The sequence below is a fragment of the Rana temporaria genome, chromosome 1 (genome assembly GCF_905171775.1).
Source record: "Rana temporaria chromosome 1, aRanTem1.1, whole genome shotgun sequence".
Taxonomy (NCBI): domain Eukaryota; kingdom Metazoa; phylum Chordata; class Amphibia; order Anura; family Ranidae; genus Rana; species Rana temporaria.
Window position 1 is genome coordinate 139,686,845 of NC_053489.1, and position 21,750 is coordinate 139,708,594.

At 42.4% G+C, this 21,750-nt stretch overlaps 1 protein-coding gene across 2 annotated transcripts in view; it reads right to left on the reverse strand.

Annotated features, from left to right (window-relative positions):
* EPB41L4A (erythrocyte membrane protein band 4.1 like 4A) overlaps positions 1 to 21,750 on the reverse strand; it is a 412,465-nt gene that overhangs the window by 169,931 nt on the left and 220,784 nt on the right. For both annotated transcript variants that reach the window (XM_040343429.1, XM_040343421.1), the window contains 2 exons: positions 20,687 to 20,775; positions 14,110 to 14,173 (listed from right to left, as the gene is read on the reverse strand). In XM_040343429.1, the coding sequence (XP_040199363.1) occupies positions 14,110 to 14,173; positions 20,687 to 20,775 (153 nt within the window). The remainder of the gene's footprint in view (positions 1 to 14,109; positions 14,174 to 20,686; positions 20,776 to 21,750) is intronic.

Here is a 21,750-nt window from a genome sequence, read left to right on the forward strand (position 1 = left end):
AAGCCCCCCCTGGTAATTGAGCTAATAACGAAGACAGGGGGGGCGTCCGGAGCAGAATAATAAAATATTTTAAAAAGCCTTGTGTTGTGTGTTTATTAACTTTTACTTTTTGCCTCCAGGTGAATGGATAGGGGTACGATGTACCCCATATCCATTCACTTAGGGTGGGGGGCCGGTATCTGGGGGCCCCCTTATTAAAGGGGACTCCCAGATTCCGATAAGCCTCCGCCCGCAGACCCCGACAACCAATGGCAAGGGTTGTCGGGAAGAGGTCCTGTCCTCATCAACATGGGGACAGGGTGCTCTGGGGTGGGGGGGCCCGCAGTGCGCCCCCCTGCCCCAGAGCACCCAACCCCCCCATGTTGAGGGCACGCGGCCTGGCACGGCTCAGGAGGGGGGGGGCGCTCGCTCGTCCCCACTCCCTTCCTGGCCGGCCGGGTACCGTGCTTTGGATACGGGTCTGGTATGGATTGTAGGGGGACCCCCTACGTCAATTTTTCGGCGTGGGGGGGTCTCCTTACAACCCATGCCAGACCTAAGGACCTGGTATGCTCCTGGGGGGGGAACCCATGCCGGTTTTTTCTTTGAAAATTGGCATGGAGTTCTCCCTCAGGAATGCATGCCGCTGTCATTTTTTTTTTCCCCAACGCAACTTTAAGCCGTCGCGATCCTCAAAACTCGGCGTAACGTAACTTCGCGCATGCGCAGTACGGCCGACGCGCATGCGCAGTACGGCCGGCGCGGGAGCGCGCCTCATTTAAATGGGACTCGCCCCATTTGAATAGGAACGCCTTGCGCCGGCGGAATTTTAGTTACACAGCCTGAAATTTCGAGATAAGTGCTTTGTGGATCAGGCACTTAGGTAGAAACTTTAAGCCAGTGTAACTTAAATTGGATTTTTTAAGTTACGTCAGGTTTTTGTGGATCTGGCCCAGTATTCTGAAATTGTTCGACAATTTATTTGATGCAGCTTTCACAAGTTGGTGAAAATATGTCCATCTTTATTTCTGAGACACTCTGGCTCTCTAAAATAGAGCCAACAAAAGCAAAGATTTGGCTAAATTTGTTCCTATCAAGAAAGGGTAAATTCTCCCAAAAAACAGTCCTGCCCTGCATACAGTATACGTCTCAAGCCCAAGACTGCAAACCAAAGAGTAAGGCCCAGATTCACGTAGGGCGGCGTACATTTAAGCAGGCGTAGCGTATCGTATTTACACTACGCCGCCGCAACTTAGAGAGGCAAGTGCAGTATTCAGAAAGCACTTGCGTCTAAAGTTACGGCGGCGTATCTTAAATGTGCAGGCGTAAGCGCGCCTAAATCAAATGAGGAAGAGGTGGGCGTGTTTTATGCAAACTAATCATGACCCCACGTAAATGACGTTTCGAACGAACGGCGCATGCGAGCGCATGCTCAGTATCAAGTCGAATTTTCAAAGTAAATTACGCCCGCTCAATGCTTAGTCGACGTGAACATAACCTACGCACAGCCCCATTCACGGACGACTTACACAAACAACGTAAAATACGACGCTGTTCGTACGTTTTCGACGTCCATACCTAACATGACTTACCCCTGCTTTATGAGGGGTAACTTTACGCCGGCGTATGTCTTACGTAAACTACGTATCTTGATACACTGGGCGCACGTACGTTCGTGAATTGGCGTATCTAGCTAATTAGCATATTTGACACGGAAATATACGGAAGCGCCACCTAGCGGCCAGCGTAAATATGCACCCTAAGATACGACGGCGTAGGAGACTTACGCCGCTCGTATCTAGGCAACTGTGAGGCGTATCTGATTCTATGAATCAGGCGCCGAGTTGCAACGGGCCGCACTCAGAGTTACGACGGCGTATCTGGAGATACGCCGTCGTAACTCCTTTGTGAATCCGGGCCCAAATATTTATTGCCGAGTACTGCCCAATGCAGGTCCCACGCTTACACAGTTTTAGAATTCCTTAAACTGGGGTTGAATAGGACAATTATTCATGTAATCAAAAAAGCTCTAGACTTTTTTTTTATAAAACCTAATAGAATTGTGTTCCAACTCAGTTTGTTCTCTATGGTTTTCTATACACATATCCTGCACAGCCCCGTAGACAATGGTCAATGGTTATAAAAAAATAAAAGAGGGGGAGTAAACATAGAGAAACATAGACAGGACAGGCATGGAATGAAATAGCACAAGGCACAGAACCTCAGCTTCTAGACCTCAGGTTCCAATGTCTTATGTGTAATTCATATGAGCACTGACAATACCAGTGGGAGTAAGGCTAAGTGAGAGGTCAGACCCTGTAGAAGAAGTAAATATGTGAAGTGTACAATAATCAGAATTTCTTTAAATACATAAGTAAATCTGTAACTAGCACAGATCCAGAATGACGTAGCAGAATGAGTCAGGCCTCGTACACACGACCAGTTTCCTCGGCAGAATTCAGCTTCCGACCGAGTTTCTGGCTGAATTCTGCCGAGAAACCCGGTCGTGTGTACACTTTCGGCCGAGGAAGCCGACGAGGAGCTCGGCGAGGAAATAGAGAACATGTTCTCTATTTCCTCGTTGTTCTATGGGAGCTCTCGTCCCGCCGAGCTCCTCGGCGGCTTCAGTGCTGAACTGGCCGAGGAACTCGATGTGTTTGGCACGTCGAGTTCCTCGGCCGTGTGTACGAGGCTTAATACCTATAGTGTATTGCACCTTATCCTTGTTCTTTGCTATTGCCTGTGAAACTCTTTAAATGCACCAACAAAACTAGCTGTACAACTATTGTTATAGTATTTGTTCTCAAATATATGCCAGATAAATTATTATTTCATACACCAAAACAAAACGCCCTATAGAGCTGATATAACCTTGCTGTATAATGTGGAAGGCTGACCTGGGGAAGACTGGAAACTTCAAGATTCATTTAAGCACTTAAGCATTACAGAGAGAAGACTGGCCAGTGTTAACTGCACAGCAATGAAGCACCCTGCCAAGCAGGACGTCCTCCCTAATTCCTTGTAACATACCTCATTCCTTCTGTGCTATTTGCTGATCTTGGTATGTGCCAGGCAGCTCTGTGTTCATTTCTATAAAGAATTCACAGCTTAATCCCCAGGCAAACAGCCTTTAGCTCAGGTCAAAGACAGCAGAACTATTTCAGAGATGTATTATTTGGGTGTGGGATAGATGAAAGTGAAGGTCAGAGGGGGGAACTCTCTGAGCAGGGTAACAAAAAGTTGCTGCATTTTGGAAAAATAGTAAAGCCAGTGAACATACATTAATTGTTTGCAGACACAAGGGGAATAAACCGCGAAAGAAACCCCAAAACATGTACAGCAAAAAAAAAAAAAGACTTAATACAAGGACTAAAAAAACTTTGGTGCATATATACTGTACATGTTAGGCCCCGTACACACGACCGAGTTTCTCGGCAGAATTTAGCCAGAAACTCGGTCGGAGCTGGATTCTGGCGAGAAACTCGGTCGTGTGTACAGTTTTCAGCGAGGAACTCGTCGGGCCGAAAAGAGAACATGTTCTCTATTTCCTCGTTGTTCAATGAGGAAAGTCGGCCCAGCGAGCTCCTCGGCGGCTTCCACACTGAACTCGACGTGTTTGGCACGTCGAGTTCCTCGGTCGTGTGTACGGGGCCTTAGATGAATGAATACATTATTTTTTTCCTAAATCGACAAAAATATTGTGTTATGATACAGGAATCACAAATAATATTGCACCCCTAAAAAGGTAAAAAATATGGGGGTGATGGTTGCTCCTCTACACTATTTGTGGATTTATCCGCTTCAGGAGGCAAAGGCAAAGAACCATCTTCAACAAAACGCGACATTCAAATATAGAGACATTATATAACAAATAGTGAAAACTAAGTATAAATACCAAAAATTATAGACTTAGCAAGCTGCTTACCAATATGGACATGTATCCCTGGGAGGCCAAATAGAGATGCTAACAAGTATGGGTAATACGCTATTAAAAGCCTCTAGTGCACACCCCAACCCCTTATCCACAGCATTCCCTATGCGCAATACTTGAGACTGCGCAGGAATTGCACGGAAGAGAGTTTTTTCTAGCAACAGGCCAATGCCTTACATAAATGCCTCCGCCAGAGAGGTCATTTACAGACTATTTTGAAAAAAGTGTTCAATAAAGTCTTAGGATGTAATAGAACTTCCTCATATTATTATTATTCTTTCCAACCACAGGCTTTCTTAATGCTGACCATCATACCCTAAAGAAATATGTGAGGCGAACATCCTAACTAGCAGCTACTACAAACCTGGATCACAGGTCCCTCTCGGTCCCCTTCGTTGTGGACAGTCTGTTCTGTAATTACCTTACAGAACAGTAATGTACCGTATTAATCGGCGTATAACACGCACAGGCGTATAACACGCACCCTAACTTTAAAAGGTACGTTTCAGGAAAAAAACTTTCCACAGCCCCCTGCGTATAACACGCAGGCACAGTTTTCAGGGTAAAAAAGTGAGAGTTATACGCCAATAAATACAGTAATTAACCCCATGCTACAAATATTACATTGTTGCTTATATTTTATAGTTACTTTGTTTGTGTTTGTTTTTGGCCTCTAGGGTTTATGACCCTTTTGTGGATCTAGTCCCAGATGGATGGTCTTTTTTGAACCTTTTGACCCTTGCAGGTAAAAAACTATATATGGTCAACACCTAAACTTTGCAGGTCAAATTATGCCATACTGTTTAACACATGTACCCCCTGGCATTTTCACTAGCCTATTCATTTAAAGTCAGTTTATTGGTACTAATTTCTCCACCTATTGTTTTCCCCACTATTTCCCCCTCCCCCTCTCTTTTTTCTCCTTCCCCCCTCCCCTTTTCCTTCTTCCCCTTCCTCAAATCCCCTCCGTTTCCTTCCCGTTCACCTCCTTTTCTCTGTTTTTCTGACCTTGTCTGTTGCTTCTTCTTTGGCGACCTCCCGAGTTATTTATCTACATTTTTGTCTCCAGTCCTGAGGGCGGTACATTCACTTTTTTCACCCAACATTTTGCCCCCCTGTTTCCGTCGTGGGGGACACATGCTGGTGCCCCTTGTATGGCCCCAGGGATAGAAGTCCATATTGGTAAGCAACTTGCTAAGTCCCTCAGTGTATCATTGTGGTATTTATACTTAATTTTCACTATTTGTTATATGATGTCTCGATATTTGACTGTCACGTTTTATTACTGATGGTTCTTTGCCTTTTCCTCCTGAAGGAGTGGATAAATCAGTGAAACATGTAGAGGAGCAACCATCACCCCCATGTTTATACCTTTTTTAGGGGTGCTATATTATTCGTGATTCTTGTATAAAAACACAATACTTTGTCAATTTAGGACATATGTATTTTTATTCATGTAACGTGTATATGCACTACAGTTTTTTTAATCTTTGTATCAATAAACTTATATAATTTCAATGTTACTTTATACTGTATGTGTTATTAATGAGTACTGAGATAGTAAATGTTTTGCCTGTCGGAACTGCTATACTAACCATCCAATCTTAGTACAGCGATCTCCCCCCTGAGCTGTTGTGTTCTGACAGGGGGACACTCCTCCGCCAGAACACTCAAATCAGCACTCTCAGCCATTGGCCAAGAGTGCTGATTGGGAGCTGACCCGCTGCTAGTTTTCCAGCATGCTCATCTGACAGAAGCCGGCCATTTTCAGACAGGGTGCCATACACATAGTTGCATAGTAGGTTAGGTTGAAAAAAGACACACGTCCATCAAGTCCAACCTATGTGTGTGATTATATGTCAGTATTACATTGTATATCCCTGTATGTTGTGGTCGTTTAGGTGCTTATCTAATTGTTTTATGAAGCTATCGATGCTCTCCGCTGAGACCACCGCCTGTGGAAGGGAATTCCACATCCTTTCCGAGGGAGGAACCAGGAGCGCTGGCGGGGGACCCAAGAAGAAGAGGATTGGGGCTGCTTCGTGCAAAATCATTGCACAGAGCAGGTTAGTAGGACATGTTTTTTATTTAGAGGAGGAAAAAAAAAGCTGGGTTCACACTGAGGAATAGAGCGGGTCACAGCAGGGGTCTGCTGCGTCTCCATTCACCATTTCAGGACCAATTTTAGCCTGAATTTTTGGCTGAATTCAGACCTGAACGGACCAGAAAACGCACAGGACTCCTGTGGAGCTGCACTGGAGATGCTGCTTTGGAGATGTGTGAACCGGTTCCATTGAGAGCCGGTCACAATCTCCTGACATGCAAATTGAATGCCGGAAAACCCACATCCAATTTGCACTGGTGTGAACCCAGCCTTAATACCACTTTAAGCTGGTATAGACAAGCAGAGGGGGAGGATTGCTAGTGTGTCATAGAAGGTAGACAGACATACAGGCTCCATCCAACCACCCATAAGCATATGTGCTGGCCCATGTCTGCTTGTGGTCAAAGTGGACCTTCAGCCATGACATCGTTTTCTAGCCCTTCATAGGCAGAGCACAGGTTTGCTTTGAGCTGCCTCTCCCCTACTGCACATCTGTTGTGGTAGTGAAAAATGATATTTGTTAGAAAGAGAAATGCAGCTAGTTTTATTTGGAAACTGTGCATTAGAAACGCGTTATCAATAAAGTTCTGCATGTATAGCTAGCATACGCAATTACAGACATAAGCACAAAAAATGAACCAGTCTCTTCTACTTCCCATCACGCCACCCTCAATCACAAGCACTTCTGTTTACCAGTAATTTGTTTATACACAATTTACTGCAGAAGCCCTTTTACATCTGTATGTCAGTTATGAATTTATTACAAAAAGCTCCAGGCTGCAACACTTAGTCATGTACTCTGCAGTCACAAATAGGCCTCTTTTCATTTCGAGATTTCTAAATGGATGTAGATAAAATTTCCATTTCAATCTATTCTCTGTTATGATTACAGTGTACAGGACAACAAGGAAAGCATGAGATTTCCTTCCTATTAACTTGTTCATTGCTGCCTTAAATTAAAAAATTGCTCTTGTATTGAAGGTTTTAGTAATACAGACAAAAATAAATTCTGGGAGAAGAACCTCTTTTATATGTTACAATAACTGGTTTTGGTATACAAAATAAAAATAAAAACACTGACATGGGCTAAATTTGATTGAAGTCAGGGGTCTCCAAACTTTCAAAACAAAGGGCCAGTTTACTGCCCTTCAAAATTTAAGGAGGCCGGCTTCTGGCCAGTGGGAGTATAAAATGCCCTAACATTAGTGGGTGGTTAGTGGAAGTAAAACAATTACATCATTGGTGTCAGTGGGAGGAATAGTGCCACATGATTGGCATCAGTGGGAGAATTTGTGTTCCATCATTGGTGTCAGTGGGAGAAATAGTACCCCATCATTGGTGTCAGTAGGAGGAATAGTGCCCCATCATTGTTGACAGTGGGAGGAATAGTGCCCCATCATTGGTGTCAATGGGAGGAATTCTGCCCCATCATTGGTGTCAGTGGGAAGAATGCTGCCCCTTCATTGGTGTCAGTGGAAGAATTTGTTTCCCGTCTCTGGTGTCAGTAGGAGGAATAGTACCCCATTGTTGGTGTCACTGGGAGGAATAGTGCTCCACCATTGGTGCCAGTGGAAGGAACGGTGCCTGATATCAGTGGAAGGGATAGTGCAATAAGAGCCGGATAAAGGCAAGCAAAGGGCCACATCCAGTCCGCAGGCCGCAGTTTGGAGATCCCTGGTCTAAGTTAAAGTAGATCTAAACCCAGTTGCTACACTTTCACAATTTGATTACAAAAGTTGTTTTTAATCTTTTAAAAATTGTGTTTTTTAATAAATTGGCACCTTGTGATCCTGGCATTAAGGTCCAAGACCAGTCACTTCCTGTTATGAGGTGATAACTCTCTCCCATGTATGCTCCTGTATTGTTATCTTATCACATGTACCCCTGATGGAGACTACCAAAGCAGACAGGACTGAAATATAAAGTTCTGCTCAAGCCAGAATCAAATCTGTTTCTCTTTGAGTCTTGTGACTACTGGTTCCTTCCTGATGGTTGATGTAAACCACTGCCATACAATTGTCAGACTGAATCATAGTTGGATAACCTTGCAGACAATAGTTCTAGAGTTAAATGGATAACCAAATCAACCTGAGTTCAAGTACATTGATCAGGAGAAGAGCTTCTTCTGACAAACACGTCCCTAACCCAGGAGGGTATCCAGAACTTTTTCCCAGCACATTAGGCTGGCATTTGTTAGAACCTTTCAAAACAAATGGAGAAAGGCATTTTCTGATTCCAGCGCCAAACTCATGACCTACCAGGCCATGCCAACCCTGGCTTTGCTGGTCAGGTGTATGGGACCATCCAGAGACTGCACCCTCTTGTCCCACAATGTCAAAATGTTGAGTTGTAACAGTCTGGAGTGAAACTGGGCATTTAGGACTGCCTTAAAGGAGGCCATCATCAGGCCCAAAACCCTCATGCAAATGCGTAAGGTTGGTTGGCTCCTGAAACCTTCAACAGGGCTGTATCTAAAATAAAGCATGGATACTCCAAGCGATGAGACCATTCCAGCACTAATTCCTGAAGATTTAGAAAATACTAGAATCTCTGTAGGTTCTGTACAATCTGTTGACAGAGCCAAAGTCAACTGTTACCTTAAAATAAAGTTGTCCAGGTATCCTACTATTGGGATGCTATAAGAGAACATGCTTTAACATCTTTGTGAAGACCTGAAGTGCAGTGGACAGGTGAAATGAAAAGGCAACAAATAGGTAAAGTTGTGTCCCCACAGAAAAACACATGTAGCACTGATGCGCCAGAAGATACGGACATGTAGATGGGGATCCTTGATGTCCACAGGGGCCAGAATGTCCCCTGCGGACATTCCATGTGGAATTTTTGTACCCAGAGAAACATGCTGAGAACCTTCACATGTAGTAAATGGCAAATGTACCCTTTTCCTTTGGGTACAGTAAATATGTTTGACTAGAAACTTTGAAACCTCTCCCTCTTCCAGGACAATGGCTATGATCCCTTGAAAGAAGAGCTGAGGAAGGGCAGCATGAAGGTCCACCAATCTTTGGGTGACATTGGTGAGTTGGACAACATGAAGGGTGATGGTAGAAAATGAAAATGCTAGTTTCCTAAGACCAGTTGGCCACAACGGCAACAAATTTCACCCCATTTCTTCACAATGCGGACACCACATCATTGTGAAGAAAGCTTGTGTTTGTAAACTTCAAGGACTTGGGTTCCAGGACTAATGGCAAGACTTAAAGCAGTATAAAAAAACAAAAGTAAACATGTATTATATTGCAGCTTACCAAGTCTTATGCTTGCCATACACTACGAAAAATCGTCCGAAATTCGTTCATTTAGACAGTTTGTTTGTTTTTCAGCCAGTTAATGGGCACAAAATAGATAATCGTTGTGACGTTTTTGAGCCGAAAAAAACTAAGGACAAGTTTGGAAATCTTCTTACGAAACGAATGATAAATTGAAAGGTTAATGTGTTTCCCGTTCGAACTGTCTGCATTAGGTATATGTAAAAAAAGCAAACCTCATTTTTTTATTTACGTCCTCTGAACGATTTATCGGTCATTACATTCGGCTCACGGCCGAATGTTCATTTTTCAAAAATGGGCTCGCCCCATTATTCTTATAGTGTATGGCCAGCATTAGATGTGCCGGCGATATCCTTTTTAGGCGTCCTTTCCAACCAGTAAGTCTGTTATTTTTTCAACAAAAAAGCTTTCTTGCGGTTATAGGAATGAGGCAGACCATTAACACTTGCAGGGGTGCTTTAACCACTTAAGGACCCCCTACCGACTATATACGTCGGCAGAATGGCACGGCTGGGCACAGGCACGTACAGGTACATCGCCTTTAAGAGCCCAGCCGTGGGTTGCGGGCGCGCGCACGTGACCGGGTCCGAAGCTCCGTTGCCGCCGGTGTCCTGCGATCGGTCACAGGAGCTGAAGAACGGGGAGAGGTGTGTGTAAACACACCTTCCCCATTCTTCACTGTGGCAGTGACACTGATCGTCTGTTCCCTGATATAGGGAATGACGATCAGTGACGTCACGCCTACAGCCACACCCCCCCTACAGTAAGAATCACTCCCTTAGGGCACACATAACCCCTTAGCACCACCTAATGGTTAACCACTTCACTGCCATTGTCATTTTCATAGTAATCAGTGCATTTTTATAGCACTTTTCGCTGTGAAAATGACAAAAAAAAAATCGCTGATCGCCGCCATTACTAGTAAAAATAAAAATTATTAATAAAAATGCCATAAAACTATCCCCTATTTTGTAAACGCTATAACTTTTGCGCAAACCAATCAATAAACGCTTATTGCGATTTTTTTTACCAAAAATATGTAGAAGAATATGTATCGGCCTAAACTGAGGAAAATTTTTTTTTTTTATATATATTTTTTGGGGATATTTATTATAGCAAAAAGTAAAAAACATAGATTTTTTTTTAAATTGACACTCTATTTTTGTTTATGAATAAAAACCGCAGAGGTGATTAAATACCACCAAAAGAAAGCTATATTTGTGGGAAAAAAGGACGCCAATTTTGTTTGGGAGCCACGTTGCACGACCACGCAATTGTCAGTTAAAGCGACGCAGTGCCGAATCGCAAAAACTGGCCAGGTCCTTTACCTGCTGGGTCTTAAGTGGTTAAATAATCAGATGCAAATGCAAAAAGTACTTCATTCACTGATGCTCCACTGACCATCATTGGAACCAAACAGTTCCCTGAATGTGCATCAAAAGGAGATTCATTCTGGATATTAAGCAAATAATATCTGTCAACACAGTAGCGTAGAGCCATTAGGAAGAGCTACAATTGTTGGAGGACAGAAGGATCCATGGGACAGAACCAGGATCACAATGATGGTGCTGACCAATCAGAATAAATCTGGTCCATACTGTAAGCACTGAGGATTTAGAATCCCCAGACCACTGAGATGGCCGTGGGGGTGCTGATAGTTTGGCAACCCCAGAGGTAAGTACAGAGGGGAACAAGGGGGTGGGGAGGGTGTCCGATGTTAGTTTGCATTTAAATTTTTTCTGTGAAGGTGAACTAACATTTTAACTGAGTAAGATGAAGATAGAAGCTGATTGGTTGCCATGCATAGCTGCTCTTGACTCTAGATACTGTATGTCATCTTCTTATTTGTTGCATGTGTTCATGTGTACCTATCCCAAAACCAACTTCTACCATGCGCACGATTCAAAATCAGATAATGTACTTCATATGGCACAATCACAAACCTAGGCTTTTGAAGCACATTATTTTCCAATCTGGCCAAAAGGAGGCCTGGACATCCCAGATCTTTTTAGATACTATCATGATGCACAGCTGATCCAATGAAGGAAATATCATGCTAATAATGAAACTTCATTGTGGGTTCCATTAGAGGCAGTCGATTGTGCCATACTGTCCATACATAGCCTGCTGTGGCTATACCCATGAGATAGGTCCTCTTTCCCTAATCCTATCTTGTGACTACAAATCTGGGAGGACGGTAAGTACTCTGGAGGTCTGCTCTCCTCATACCTATCATTACTATCGATTTTAGGCAATCCTGCCTTCACCCCAGTTTTTGAATCACCACAGGCTTTCAAGCATTGTATTGACCTACAATTGACCTGCTTCCATCTTTCCCCAAACGTCATGAAATTCTTTGCAGATCTCCAAATGAGCAACCAACTTCCTCACACAGAGCTGTTTCATTATTTACAGGTCAAACACTATGTTTCATCGACAATACATTTACAAGTGGATAGACTATCTATTACCCCATTTAAGGCTGGGTTCACACTATTGCAAATTGGATCTCAGCATTCAATTTGCATGTCAGCAGATTGTTACTGGCTTTCTATGGAGCCAGTTCATACATCTCCGAAGCAGCTCCGGTACAAATTGCACAGGGGCCCTGTGCATCTTCTGATCCGTTTCAGATGCAAATTCACCAAAAAATTTGGGCTGAAATCGGACCTGAAACGGTGAATAGAGCACCAGACCCCTGCTATGAGCTGTTCCGTGCTGTGGTGTGAACCCAGCCTAAATGTCAAAATTAGCCACACACGTCAGAGTTGACCCCCGTTCTGTATAACATGTTTATCTCAAAATTTTGTCCAGAGACTACAAATTACATGGGCAGTAGGGAAATTCAGACATACACAAAACACAGTCAAGACCAATTATAAAGTATTTCTTAGGTGGTGTCAGGTTATCTCACGTTAACCCTGGTGCCCAGCTGAACCGCTTCTGTGGTTGTTTAGACCTGGGGATGTTTCTCCAATGTTATGGTGGTCCTGCCCGGTGTTACATAACCTACAGTATGGTCACAAGTGTATACTATCCTTGGAACTCTTTTACAAAAACTCTTACCAATGGTACAATAATAAGCACTTCTTAACTGGAATCTTGACCAGATCACCAAGCAATGATTTACTCTTGTGACCCTTGTCTTGACCACCACAAAACAGATGATAGCAAAAGCTTGATTAATCGCTACCTTATATATCAGAGGTTAAATCCTAGATGCAATGGGTGATGATTAATGAAAAACTAATGCCGCGTACACAGGATGATTATTTGGCATGAAAAAAACGTTGTTTTAAAAAAATTTAATTTAAAATGATCGTGTGTGGGCTTCACATAATTTTTCGGGTTCTGAAAAACGACAACATTTTTTTTCGAACATGCTGCATTTTTTGACGACGTTTTTTTCATGCCGAAAAATGATCGTGTGTTTTTCGGGTTGTAAAAAATGATCGTGTGTGGGCTAAAACGACGTTAAAAACCTGCGCATGCTCAGAAGCAAGTTATGAGACGGGAGCTCTCGTTTTGGTAAAACTACCGTTCATAATGGAGTAAGCACATTTATCACGCTGTAACAGACAGAAAAGCGCGAATCGTCTTTTACTAACATGGAATCAGCAAAAGCAGCCCCAAGGGTGGCGTCATCCGCATGGAACTTCCACTTTATAGTTCCGTCGTACGTGTTGTACGTCACCTCGCTTTGCTAGAGCATTTTTTTAAAACGATGGTGTGTGGGAAACGTCGTTTTAATGATAAAGTTGGAAAAACTTTGTTTTTTCTACATGCCGAAAAACTTTGTTTTTTTTTTCATGCCGAAAAATGATCGTGTGTACGCGGCATTACAGCTAAACTACAGGGCATTTTACCTAAATTCCACCAAGTTTGGGAACCCTGAGCCATTCATTTTCTCTCAAGGAACTTTGATTGTTGCCTCCTGGAAATTTGTTGTTTGCTACTACCCATACTGCAAAACTAGCATGGACTGTGAACCCACCTAGCCACCCTTCTGCTCTTTTCCCTTCCTTTCCTTACTCTCTTTCTTAATGTTTTATCTCACTTATTAAACATCAAATTTTTCCTTCTATTTCGTTTTTTGCCCTATCTTAACTTCCCCCACTTCATTGCTGATACCTAATATACAACGAATGTATCCAATAACAATTCCTATGTTGCTTACAATTTTATTTTACAAGGCAGGTGAGCTTTACTTGCTCTTGTACATTTGTGAGCTATGCACCCTAATGACCTATGTAATACACCAATGTATGCTAATTGATTACTCATTGAAGTGCTTCTCTGTGTACTTTTTATTCTCATTTGAAATAAATAAAAAGATTGAATAGAAAAAAAAGGGAAAGAAATAAATTACTGTTAAAACAGAGCACTGCAAAATGCCTTTCATACAAGTAGTGACTGCTAGACCTGCCCATCCTCACAATGACAAATGACCACAAACTGGCATTTGTAAATTTCAGCTTCTCTCTTCGACAAATATATATTTTTTATGACAAGAAATCATGATTATGCATATGTTTCAGCATGCTGGAAGATTTCTGTTTCCAACACCTTAGCCTTTACATATTGTCCTATATGTAGCTCAATTATCAATCAGATAGTGAATCTATAAATTCAAACTATTGAAAAAAAAATAGATAAATTATAAAATATCCCTTTTTACACTCAACGAGAAACATGTTGCTGAAACAAAATTTGCTTGTATGCTTTATATTTTTACAGCACAGTGCAACAGGACTTACAACACATATGTAATTCACATTATGTATTGAATAAACATTTATTTCACTTACATCTTTTCCAATGACTCTTATTTCAAACTGTGTCTCTTTAAAATGTATTTTTGTGATTCTTGGCCTACAAAGAAGATCAAAGTAAATAATTGTGTAAAAGAAAGTACATATAAAAGAAGCATAAAAGCACAACTGAAATGTTTGTTAACATTGGTCAGATCTGATTTTGGAATAAATACACCATTAAAAACCATTTACACTGAGACTGATGTGAAATAACCCTATAGTGATAGTTAAAATGTTTCTAATACTTTTTATTTTGGGGTTCCCACTTCCTGGTCTTAAAGTGTTACTAAACACAAGACCTTGCATTCACTATATCTCCCACAGTACACAGAACATGTAAATGCAATTATTTTAGTAAATACAAACTGCTAAATACCTTTTATCGTCAACAGTATATAGCAGTCCTGTGACTTCTTTCAGTGTCTGGTTAAAGCTTGGAGGGGGAGATTTTATTCTCCTCTGGCTGTCCTATGAGGCTGCAGGGCCCCTGCCCCTCTGTCTGGGCAGTGCTGATTGGCCCTGTGCCGATCACATGAACGCTCCCAAGAAAAGAAAAAAACTCTATCAATACACACCAAACTGAGCATGTGCAGAGTGCCCCAAAGACTCTAATCTCTCAGCAGATGGATTGGGGACTGTGGAAGAAGGGGAAGATCAGAGTGTTAGATTTTAAATGTATTGATATTATGTTCTAAAGGTCTCGGAATCATTTTGGTTTAGACATGGTAGCTTTGAGGGCAAACAAGGTCAGTTACATCTGTTGTAGGCCACATCTATTCTTGAAGACTTGCGTCAAGAAAGAGGTTGGAGATGTTACTTAAAAATACCTAAGTGGGTGTGAACGATCATCGCAACCTTGTTTGGAAACGAGCCAATTGTGCTTAGTTAGCTGTTAAACCTGTATAAATGTACACGTGGTAAGCATAGCAAGTTAGGAAACCTCAGGGTCATCTGACCCACAAGGAATCTCGAGGGTCATCCCGGCCCTACGGAAGCCTCAGGGTGGGGATGGGACCCTCACCCAGGAGAAAGATCATAAGGGGCTCTTTCCAGCAGAGAAGATGTAACATCTATTTCCTCCTTCTGTAACTTTGTGATGCCTACCTGCCATGATGTCTGTAACAACGTAACAATGTAAGCATAAACTGTCTGTTTGCTGTCATAATCGTTGGAAGAATAAACCATCATATATTGAAGTTATGTCTGAATATTTTGGAACCAAGAGAACGCCTGGAGAAGGGAGAGGTTTTTGACACATGACACGTGTTTTACACAATGTAGATGATTAAACCCCTTAGGTTCCACAGTGAGTATAACAAGCATTCTTTAATGCATATACAAACTGATTTTCCTGTTTTGGGTTCAGCAACACTTTAAAGGGGTTCTAAACCCTCATGGTTTTTCACCTTAATGCATTCTATGCATTAAGGTGAAAAACCTTCTGTGGTGCTGTAGACCCCCCCTCGAGCCTCAGTTTTACTTACCTGACACAGATCTTTCTCCGGCTGGGAACAAGCACACCAGCTGGTGTCTTGTGTCCTGATTGTATAGAATGCTAGCAGCGCAGCCATTGGCTTCCGCTGCTGTCAAACAAAACCCATGATGCGGGTGTCGGGGGGCAGGGCAGAGTCCTGCATTCTGTGTGAATGGACACAGAAGCAGGACTGAGGAGTGCGCCCGCATGGGTGTACACATTATGAGAGCCTTCTCCAACGTGGTCACTCGATGCGGGGATGAGCCACCAGCACCACCGGGGGACCCCAGAAGAGGCAGATCGGGGGCCACTCTGTGCAAAACAAACTGCACAGTGGAGGTAAGTATGACATGTTAGTTATTTTAAAAACAAAAAAACAAAAAAATAGGGTTTACAACCCCTTTAAGAAAAATTGTAAGTAGACCAATCTCAAGAACTCCATTAAAAAAAACTCATTATAGATTTGTGTAACATATAGTGCATGTACAAAATGAGGCACATGACATCATGCACCTTAACTTTCACATGCACCATATGATATTACACTCTTATGCTCGAGAAAGGAAAAAAAAGCTTTCCAGAAGATCTCGGGGGAAAGTCTTTTTTCCCAGCGAGTTAATGTGGTTAAGCAAATGTGCAAAATAAGGCGCATGACAGCATTAGGGTCTGCCTTCTACCATCTCCTTTGCTGTCCAATCAATGTCATGAGCCAAACCAAATTGTTTTTTGTTTTTCAAATGGGGGCACAGGTTTCCGATCGGCGGCGGCACAGAACACTGCACCTGGGGTGATGAGAAGGAAAGTACCACTAATTTTATTTGTTTTAGTTAGTAGAATGTATTTAGAACAGAAACATAACAGTATGTTACTTTTATTGAAAACCACATGTCAAAATTATTAATAGATCGAGAATTATGATCAGAAGAAATGATATGCAAGTTGTGACTTTTAGTGTTCAAAGTCGAGTTTGGCCCTGCCCCTTCTTCCTCCTAAACCTCCCTCTTGAGTGTAAGGGGTTCTTAGAAAATATGTTTTAACTGAAATTTTTGTCAAGACTTTTATACAATATCAGTGTATAGTATATATACAAGTTACAGGTGCAGGTTTAACAACACACATCTCCAGGAGAATATTATGTAAGAAGCAAACTTGATGTTGAAATGCTGCTGCTATCTCACTAAATAAATATCTGCATTCCATTCTCAAGCAGCAGAAACAGAAAAGCAAAACAAACGGTGCTGCAAAGTGAAGCTAACTTCCAGCTGCTATGGGCTATGTATACCAGTTCTGAATATGCCCAACCACTGACACTCAATCTACAGATCATAATTAACTGCAGGAAAATGTTAGTGTTTATTTGTCCCCCACATATTGCCCATGGGCATCTTTGTAAGAAATAATTGGGCTGATTTACTAAAGCAAAAAGTCAAAATCTTTGTATGTGAGACAGAAATCATTTAATACTCCTTTAGTATATTGATCCATTACTGAAAAAAAAACATGCAGTCAGAAACTGAATTTTTCAAACAGATTTCCTCAATTAATGTTTTCATCTACTTACTCGAGCCTTTGCATTATGCCCCGTATAGAAGATCGGGCTTTTGCCTGCACAAACTAACATCTGAATTTCGAGGGAATTTCATCGGAGTAAAAGAGAACATGTTCTCTATCTAAACTCCGATGGAATTCCTCAGAAAAAAGTCCTTCTGACTTTTTCCATCGGAAATTCCGATCGTGTGTACGGGGCTTTAGTCTACAGAGCAATCATTTAGACACCCATAAATTACTCGACCCGTTTTAATCAGGATTCCGTCCGGGTCACGGAACAGAAACGGCGCTGCTCAAAATATGGGATGACGCTCTAGAGGCCACAGACGAAGGAGAATATTGTCTTCTGATACTGCTGGACCTAAGCGTGGCTTTTGACACTGTAGACCACGGACTACTACTGGCTAGGCTAGCTGAAGTAGCCGGAGTCACTGAAGGTGTTTTACCCTGGTTCTCGTCCTTCTTGGAAAACAGATCACAAATAGTGAAACTGGGGTCTTTCACTTCTGAAAAACGGACGGTGTCATGCGGAGTCCCTCAGGGATCTCCCTTATTGCCCGTATTGTTTAATATATATCTTCGCCCTCTCTTTGAAATCATCAGTAACCAGAAGTTACTTTACCACTCCTATGCAGACGACACACAACTGTATTTCCGCATCTGCAACAAAAAGGATCATTCTCTTGGACTAGAGAAATGCCTTACTCTAATAGATAACAGGATGACAAACAGTTATCTTAAACTCAACGATTCAAAAACAGAACTTCTCCTGTTTCACGCTAACCGGAAAAATCACCCTGCGTCAACATGGACTCCCCCACCCATTCTGGGTAAAACTTTCACCCCTAGCACCAAAGTCAAAAGTCTCTGAGTAATTTTCGATACCTACATGACAATGGATGCACAAATAGGGTCAGTAGTCAGCGGATCCCACCATCTGCTGCGCCTACTACGCAGACTCATGCCCTTTATCCCGAAAGAGGACATTGCAGTCGTGGTGGGAACAATCATCAATTCCAGACTCGACTACGCAAATGCCCTCTATCTAGGACTCCCCAAATACCAAATCACTCGTCTGCAAGTCGTTCAAAATACGGCCGCTCGACTAGTGACTGGAAAAAAACCATGGGAATAAATCTCACCTTCACTGAGATCCCTTCATTGGTTGCCAGTAAAAGACAGAATCACGTTCAAGGCACTCTGTCTAATACATAAGTGTATTCAAGGCAACGCCCCCCAATATCTATGCGAAAAAATTAAATGCTGATAACCCCAATCGCATTCTGCGATCCACCAATGAAAACCTACTCCAGATACCCAAAGCCAGATACAAGTCCAAAGGAGATCGAAGATTTGCAGTCCAGGGACCTCGCCTGTGGAATGCACTACCAACCACCATCCGACTGGAGTCGGACCACTTGGCCTTCAGGAGAAAGATTAAAACTCATCTCTTCTGAGGTCAAGGGGTTCCTTACCCATGAAATGGATACAGCGCCCAGAGGCGATTCAGTTCGCATGTGTTGCGCTTTACAAGTCTCTCACTCAATCATAAAAGCTGTAATGTTCTGCTTTTACTTGGAGAAATAGTTCACTATTAGACAAAGTGCACTTTTTCTTTTTGCCCCTTTACCCTAAGCTAAAAAAATCTTACCTTCCCCCTGCACTAGCCCACCATACCCCTCCCTAAATACATACTTACCTCGATCTGACTACTATGGCCTCCAGGGTTTGTTTATGAGGCACCCCAATTTTTAGTATCCTAGCTGTGCCTGCACAGTGCACCTGCAAAAAACCTGTTGCGAGGCTTAAAGGGTCACTAAAGGATTTTTTTTTTTTTTTTGCTGAAATTACTGTTTACAGGGTATAGAGACATAAAAGTTAACTGATTCCTTTTAAAAATGATTACTAATAGATAAAAAATCAATCATATAATGTGCCTGCAGGTTAATTTCACTTTTAAACTGGTTTCATGTTCCTGTGAACTAGAGAGACACACAGAACAAAAACAAACAAATCAAGGGCAGTGTTTTTTTTTTTTAAATTAATCTGATTGGTTCTGTTAAGTTTTAGACACACAGTAATGACAGCTTAGACCACCGTGAAAAGCTCCCAGTACTGTGGTTATAAGGAAACAGGCAACCAGGAAGTGTGGAGATCACAGCAGAATTACAGCTACTTCAAAGCAAAAACGAACAATGAGGACATGAAACCAGTACTGCAGTAAGGTAAAGGAAGCTATTTAGCTAAAAAAAAAAATTCCTTTAGTGATCCTTTAAGAAGCTGAGGGCATGGCCCCATAGGACACTATGTTACGCTACTGTGAGGCCCCGTACACACGTCCGAGAAACTTGACGAGCAAAACACATCGTTTTGCTCGTCGAGTTCCTTGTGAAGCCGCCGAGGATCTCGGCGAGCCAAGTTTCCCCATTGACTAACGAGGAAATAGAGAACATGTTCTCTATTTGGCTCGACGAGTTCCTCGGCCAAAAGTGTACACACGTCCGGTTTCCTCGGCAGAATACGGCTCCCATCGAGTTTCTGGCTGAATTCTGCCGAGAAACTCGATCGTGTGTACGGGGCCTGAATGCGTGACCAGGACACAGAAGACTTGTGGTGTGGGATATAAAACACGCGGTAGCTGCGACCATTGGAACAAGGCTATATTTTGGGATGACAGGTTAGGTTTGAGTCAGGGAAAAATAAACAAATGCACTAAACTTCAAGTCATGAGGAATAATTTGTATGTACACTGGTTTTAAAACTAAGAACACTTATTCCTTTTGCCCCTTTTTCTGATCCAATCCAACCCAACCCACCATACCTACTTCCCATGAAAAACATACTCACTTCGATCTGAGTACTGTGACCTCCAATATTTGTTTTACATGAGGCACCCCGAGTCTTCAGTGTCCCAGCTGTGCCTGTGCAATGCATCTGCTAAAACTTGTGAGGCTTAAGAAGCTGGAGACACAACCCCAAAGGGAGTTTATGGTGAGCTTCTGAGAAGGCTTGACCAGGACACATAAGTCTTGTGGCGTAGGATGTAGCACACTGCAGTAACCACGATCATTGGATCAAGGTGTTATGTCTTTTAGGCTTACACATACCTCCCAACTTTCTGAGATAGGAATGAGGGACATCTATCACCAAAAGTATACAGGCATAGGACACACCCCTCGCCCTGCCCCCTTAAAGGAGAATTGTACAAAAAATATAAGATTGATTAAAACCACAAGTGCTGTTTTTACCACTACTATTCCTTTATATTGGCTTTTGGAATTTATAAATGCAACAATTTAGAAATCAGATGAAAGGTTTAGCATTGGGAAACTTTTTGATAGATAAAAAGTGCATTTTATATACAACTATATAGATCAGACCAAAATAAGGGACAAATAAAGGGGGAAAGAGGGACAGAGGGACATTGCTCCAAATCAGGGACAGTTGGGAGGTATGCTTACAGGTTGGGTTTGCGTCAGGAAAAGGGAGAAAAAAAGGATAAATGCACTGTAGTTTAAGTCATGAGAAACTATTTGTATGTACACTTACCAGAAATACTTCCCAACTTGCTTTTTACTTTTGTATACCACGAGCCCCACAGGGGTTAGGCCTAAAAAATATTCAGAGTTGTTTTCTCCCTTTAAAAAAGACATAATTACAGGTCATTAAAACAACATAAAAATATGATTCTATCCATAACATTCAGTGGAACTGCAATCAAAGCAGAACCCTGTGATTTTCAAAAAATACCCCATTAGTGCACCCCCCACACAAAACACTAAACAGTTATTACCGTATTCATCAGCGTATACCGCGCACTTTTTCCCCCTGAAAATAGGGGGAAAATCACGGGTGCGCGCTATACGCCGAAAGCATACCTTGGAGGGGAAGGAGGGGGACAGTTCCGCCTCGGCCACCAGCATTGGACCAGTGTTATGTCTGTCACAGGAGATGCTCCAATGCCGATGGCGGAGGCGGCACTGTGCGTGTGTGACGTGACAGCCGAGTGAGAGCCGAGTGGAGATGACGGCTCTGTGATTTCCAGCGGTGATTTCCGGCGAGCGCTCGTCCCCCTTCTTTCCCACCCTCCTTGCAGCAACTGCTTGTTTTCTCTCTGCCCCATAGCTTCACCCGTCAGATTAAAGACGGTAGGTATGCGCTACAGTCTCGGCCAGCGCTGCCCGCGTTTAAGGGTTTCCTCGCCCTCCCCTTCACCACAGACTGCTGAACATATAGTAGCCCCAAGCTCCAAGCCGCGCTACAGTCCCGGTCAGCGCTGCCTGCTAAGGTGCTGTGTATAAGGTACTGTGTATCTGTATCTCCTTGAACATAGGAGCTGCTTTCTGAGTTGCTTGTACATGGCTGCTTATCTTATTTTTTATTTTAACTGCATTTACTATTTGGACTTAAAAAATGTGTTTTTCCAGAAAATTCCCTCTTAAAATTGGGGTGCGCGTTATACGCCGATAAATACGGTACATTTGTGATTTTTTTTATAGTTTTGTCATTCAAAAATGCAGCATGTATTTGTGATTGTGATTTGTGATTACATCATGTCCTCTCTCCTCTTTTTACACTGTAATCAGATTACATTTCCCATCATGTTTTCAAAT